This window comes from Ptiloglossa arizonensis, chromosome 2 (assembly GCF_051014685.1).
Source record: "Ptiloglossa arizonensis isolate GNS036 chromosome 2, iyPtiAriz1_principal, whole genome shotgun sequence".
NCBI classification, from domain to species: Eukaryota; Metazoa; Arthropoda; class Insecta; order Hymenoptera; family Colletidae; genus Ptiloglossa; species Ptiloglossa arizonensis.
In genome coordinates this window covers 14,714,749-14,720,748 of record NC_135049.1, presented here as the reverse complement: position 1 = coordinate 14,720,748, position 6,000 = coordinate 14,714,749, and the positions used below count along the sequence as shown (strand labels likewise).

Genomic DNA, 6,000 nt, shown 5'->3' with positions numbered 1-6,000 from the left:
TAGAGTCCGTTTTCATTTACAGACTGTTTCTTCAAAAGCTATGTAGTACCTAGGTTCAGCAGACGATTGAAAAAACACAGTTTTACATTTGTGCTTATGCTAGACTATGCTTGGCTAATCAGAGTTGAAAGGATGCAGTCGTGAAGATCAATCTATCAATTTAAAATAAATTAGATAATTGATAATAAGATAAATTTGATAGTAAGATTATGCTGTCAATCACAGAGAATTAGATCATTTGTCGATTATATTTGAAAAGGGAAGTTTACGTGAACTTTATCATTTTAACATCCTATCTTTCATAATTACTGAAGATACAGGTATGTTCAGTGCATTGATTAAATCTGTATAATACAAGTGGGTATTTATACATCAGCTTTAATACATTAAAAGTATATGGCAATGTTAAACTCAAAGATAATAGTAATTCAATTAAGGGTTAAAGCACTACCTGTGAGACTAAGAAGAATTAGATAATTAATATAATCATACCACACATCTCTAGCTTCAAATACAGTAATTTTTAACATGATGAATTCTAAGAGTGATTTGGTCATAATTTGTGATTTATAAAATAATTTATAATTTCAACACATGGTTTTATGTGTATTCACAAAGGATTAGATTTTGATTATAAATCTATGCATAAGAAATTTAAGGAACACTTTTCGTATTCAAGTATAAAACATTATAGTTTAAGTTAGTTAATCATAGAATATATACTTTATTAACTCTTAAGCGATTCAAATTAATAATATGTGATACGTTTAGTAATTTAATTTGTTTGGCATACAAGTATGAAATTGATACTTGTCTACTTGTACCTGCCTGCTTTGATAAGAATGACATGATAGACTTAACAAAAGAATCAGGTTTCAGAGTACAAAAAGTACAAGACAGTACTTGAATTTCTTTGATATACATATGATTATATGTGTGTTTAATACTCCAACAAGAAACTTGAAGGAAAGAGTCTCAAAAATATCTTATTATCAATCTAATTGTTAAAATCAATTCACTTTCTTCACAGTTTGTTTGTCTACCACAAAATAACCTAGCGTTTTTATTTAGTAGACTGACCGAGTCTAAGATTTTCGTTGCATAGTCACTGTTTTATCTCACTCATATTTTGTTAGGGTTAGCATTACTTTACAAATCAATGCTTACACATTTACTTGTAATGTACAAGAAAATTTTGTTAACAATAAGTTGAGAAAGAATTAGTAGAGAATAGATGCAACAGTGGTCAATATAATTGCATTACTTGTAAATAGACTTTCAAGTGAACCATTTTAAAAGGAACCATTAACAGAATGTCTAAAAGCAGTGATGAAATATGAATACATTCGTATCAGGAATTATGTAGGATGTTTATGGTACGATACAACAGAAAAAGTGCATTGAATTCCAGAAAAAAGTGACAATGATTGTATTAAAGAAAAGTACAGAAAAAATAAAATCGAACATAATAAAGTTGCCTCAAAATTATATAAAAAGTAAAAATATGCGAATATCTCATCATAAAAGAAATCAAAAATTCTTTTATCATTTTGGAATCTGAGACTTTGTGTTTAAGATGTAAACAACTAAGGTTTCGATGTTCGTCTCCAAGCGCATGTTATTTAAGTATCAGACATTTATATACGTGGATATTCGTTTATCTATAATGCACTGTTAACGGTAAATATTGCGCTCGAAGTCCGATTATGAAAAATCAATCTTACTCACATCTTGTAAATGAATCATTTGATCGTAAAACGATAACAGATTTTTTAATTTCCTTTGTCATGAAGTAGTTGCACATATTCATTTGTTGCATGATTTTGAGAGTCCCTGTGTAACGGATTGTTGTCTATTATGCAAGAACATAATATGGCATCACAATAATTTGAATGAACTTAAAAATGTATGAGCATAATACGGCATGCGTAAAGTTAATGCAGAGATAATACACTGTGTATATACAATTACGAATAATAGAAGACACTCGCATACGTACAAGAAATTATGAATACAATCAAACTATTTACAACATTAATAAAGTTTCTCTTAACTTTAGATTAGACGAGTCATTTATATGTATCAATTATTTGAACAGAAATGTGTTTGATCACGCATACTAGCACACGCTCTCACGTATGGATTCACGTCGAAAGAAATCCAAAGTAAACCATCGCATTTATACTCTTTTGTGTATCATTGACGCAACAATATGCTTTGTTAAAAAATTTGTAGTTAAGATTGATTCTTTTTTCCTTTTTTTTTGTTTGCGGCTGAGATTAACGGAGTGCATCTATTCACAGAACAGTTTCAACGCTTGTTACTCCTGTGATTTCAATATTGAAAGCTATGTTATGTATGTATATTTGGTGCGTGTCATGAAATTGACAACTGTTTATCAGATTTACATATAATAGCAAACTTCTAACTACATTTTGAAACTAATAATGGCTTTTTGCCTTCGCGGTATTTAAGTATTTGTAAGATTTAATTAATTGTGTATGCTTATAGACCGACACCAACTATCAACTGCTTAGGCCTTTTCAACGTGAATAATAAGTGCGCACGATTGTTACGATCGTACGTAGAACGCATTAACATGCAGGCGACAGTTTTTAAAATCTCTTAAGCCCGATTATCATAGCTTTGCCCTGTTGTATGTAAGACATTTAGTACTAAAACGAGAAACCGGAGAAACGTTAATAAGCAGATATTCATTCATCCTATAATACGAGGCACACAGACAGCCATATCATTACAGCGGTTTCATTTATCTTATGAGATTAAAACTTGATGCACTCTATTACGTTCCGATATATTTAACGAAAAGTAACAAATGTGGTTTTCTTTTTTTTAATAAAATTAATCTGATCAGATTCTTTCACTCTATCGGAATGTATCGTGAAAGAAAGCAAGATTCTCACTTTCATTATCGAAAACTATAAACGTACGTAACTCCGGTAGTAAATGATGTCAAAGATTTTCGAATCACGGTAAAATATAAGGTAAGATTTCAATTCAATTATTTCGTTACGATCATGATTTCACACTTAATTTACCTACTTTTCTAGGTAACCATTCGACTTAAAGCTGAAAGCTTGGATACCTATTAACAAGTTTCCAACAAAAAGTGTTCTCTATAATCATATACAATAGTATATGTAACAGTTACGCTCAGTCGTGCCATGTGTTCGGAAAAGCGCGTCGTCAAAGCGCTGATCTGAAACTACAATGGCTCTACATTAATTAACGTAATTGGTGTTTCTTCCTTGCGCAGTCAACAGTTCACTGTTGACGTTTGAAAAGTTTTTCTATCTACGATAAAGCTATATAATGGACGTTTATATATATCTAAATAAGTTAAAAAAAAAAAAAAAAAAGAACACCTACTACTTTTTACATGTTGCTGATTAAAGGCAAATAAATAAATAGTTTTCATATAGACATACATATAGAATAGTTAAAGTGAGGGTTCTTTTCCCTTCATGCTACGTTAAGCATCATTACAGCTGCATCCTTTAAGTATATGTTGCATAGGTCCATAGCAAATACGATTTCTCCATACTGTCTTATGGCAAAAGGAAAAAACACTACAAAAATGCATTGAGACATTATTGAGCTAGCTAATTCATTTAAAGTCTCCCTAAAGTTTCAACTTTCGACGTTTCGATTCAATCGATATCCGTACATACAATTACATTAAATAAAACGAATGCATCAAATTCCAATTTAATGTAAACGCGTAATTTGTGTTTTCTGTTTCCCCTTTTTTAATATAGATTGTATATTAAAATTTCCATAAAGTAAAATACAACCTCACAGAGGCTGTTGAAACGGGATAGACCTCGCTAACCCTTTCACCGCCTTCGGAGTGTTGTATGAAGTTTCGTTTGATTAGCAATGAAGCATTTACCTAAATACCGTAAATATAAACATTCTAATTCACTGATTCAGCCTTTCGATTTCGAGACGCAGGCAGTGAAAGGGTTAGATATATTCTAGTTTTGCGACTGTGCTTTTTTACCACCACGTGGTTTGATGCTCTCTGAAATTTGCCACATCGCCTCCTCACAGAGGAAATCGCTGAAATTGTTGAAGAACGTAATTATACGTTCGTGCTTCTTGAACGAGTACGTCCTGAAATAGATAACGAATATACCATAGAAGTACTATTGAAATATAAGCGTCATTAAATGTAAAAAAAAAAAAACAATGTTTTACCCTTTCTTAAACCTCTTCATATTCTCAACGATGTTGAACTGTTGCCATCTCTTTGAAAAGTTTATAGTGCCATCCGGTAATAGATCACTGTTTCCAATATGCACGAATGTAAGATCTTGTAACACAAGTCCGCTAAATAGAGGAAAACAGGTTGTTTGAATGTAAATTTTCGAAGAAATGTATTCTTGAACTATTATAACAAAATAATAAATATTCTTACATATATGGAATACATGGCGGCTGCGTTTCTGCTAGAGCTTGCCTGTAAGCTCTAAAACTGCTAGAACTATCGATAAGAGCACAATATTCTTTCAAGCCTTCTGTAATATGCTTCTGCCACTCGAGCCTTCTAATAGGCGCGCTATCCAGTGCAGAAAGCAAGGCTAAATAGCTATTAAAATTATTTATTTTTCTAAGGTGCTTCATTATTTTAATAAATTTAACCACGTATTTCTCTCTGTCCTTCGCTTCATTTTCTAGTCTGTGCTCTAATATCCTTGATCTAGCCCAATACGACATTTTATTAAAATGTTCTGTGAACCTAGTCAGATTCGGACTTCGTTCCTCGTTTTGTTCCTGGGCCCAAATCAGCACTTCCGGTATCTCGATTTTCATGAACAAATCCGCGTCCAACAATGTCATTTGTTCGGCTATTTGTTCACTTTTAAAGTCAAGGAGAGAAGCTTGCTTCGTTGTTACGCTCAGGGAAGAAAGAATGGGTTGTGTCGATTGTAACTGTTTCGCTTGGTGTTTTTCCAAAATTTTAACACGCAACGCTTTCGCCATAGTCAGGTCGCCGCTACATACTAGCTGTTGCACGAATTCCATCAAGGTTTGCAGGAGAGTATCATCGAGATCGGACATGCTGAAGAAAGACAATTTTTGTTTACATGTTTGGAATCCTTTTGAATATAATTAATGTAATATCTCTCCTAGACTCACGTTAAATCGCTAACAACTCTAACTAATAAGGAAAACGCTTCGCGCGCTGCCCTTTGTTTAACGACGTCAGCGGAGCAAGAAAATCGTTGGTGACGTCTATGTAATTTTTGAATTAATTCAAGTGGCTGCATAAAAGTCCTATACGTTGTTAAGAATGCTTCCTGATATAGAAAGTCTGTAAAGAGAACAAGCATTCAAAAATATTAATCAAACGAATATCGAGCCTAAGTTATAATTTTTAATAAAATTGTACAAATGGTGAGTGCGAGGAAATTGTTTGTCTGCAGCTAGATTTTACTACTAATAGCTTGTACAATGTAAACTTGTTCATCGACGTTGACCATTAATTATTGCAATGACCACAGTGAAAGACAGTTTTAAAATACATAAGATAAAAAAAATTCGATAAATGATTACACTGACCTGACTCTTTTTCATCTACGAAGCATGAAAAAAAATGTAATGAATTATATTACTTAATAAAAGTTCGCACTTTAAACGATAAGAACAATTTTTACCGTGTTTATTAGCTTTGGTTGCATGGATCAACAACGCATCTGGATGCCCTCCCCGTATATCTGGTCCTTCTTCGTCGGGCTTTTTGAAGACTAAATGCTTACTGATATCTAGTTCGTCCAAAATGCTATCATCTTGATCAACATCTCTTAATTCGAGAGTATTTTCATCGACGGATATCGATGACAGAGCGTTGCTCGCAGGTCTTGAAGACGGTAATATTGTATCTAAGGTAACGTTATTCTGAGAACAAAGTCAATCACGTGTTAATACATTAAAATCTTCAATTAATCTAAATTTTATGTTATAACAGAGGCACGA

At 32.5% G+C, this 6,000-nt stretch overlaps 1 protein-coding gene across 7 annotated transcripts in view; it reads right to left on the bottom strand.

Moving 5' to 3' along the window:
- Positions 1 to 1,414: 1,414 nt before the first annotated feature.
- The window catches only part of C3g (C3G guanyl-nucleotide exchange factor), a 111,712-nt gene continuing 107,126 nt past the window's right edge, over positions 1,415 to 6,000 (bottom strand). For all 7 annotated transcript variants that reach the window (XM_076305411.1, XM_076305412.1, XM_076305406.1 and 4 more), the window contains 5 exons: positions 5,682 to 5,922; positions 5,164 to 5,338; positions 4,442 to 5,086; positions 4,222 to 4,353; positions 1,415 to 4,137 (listed from right to left, as the gene is read on the bottom strand). In XM_076305411.1, the coding sequence (XP_076161526.1) occupies positions 3,999 to 4,137; positions 4,222 to 4,353; positions 4,442 to 5,086; positions 5,164 to 5,338; positions 5,682 to 5,922 (1,332 nt within the window). In that variant the 3' untranslated portion in view covers positions 1,415 to 3,998. The remainder of the gene's footprint in view (positions 4,138 to 4,221; positions 4,354 to 4,441; positions 5,087 to 5,163; positions 5,339 to 5,681; positions 5,923 to 6,000) is intronic.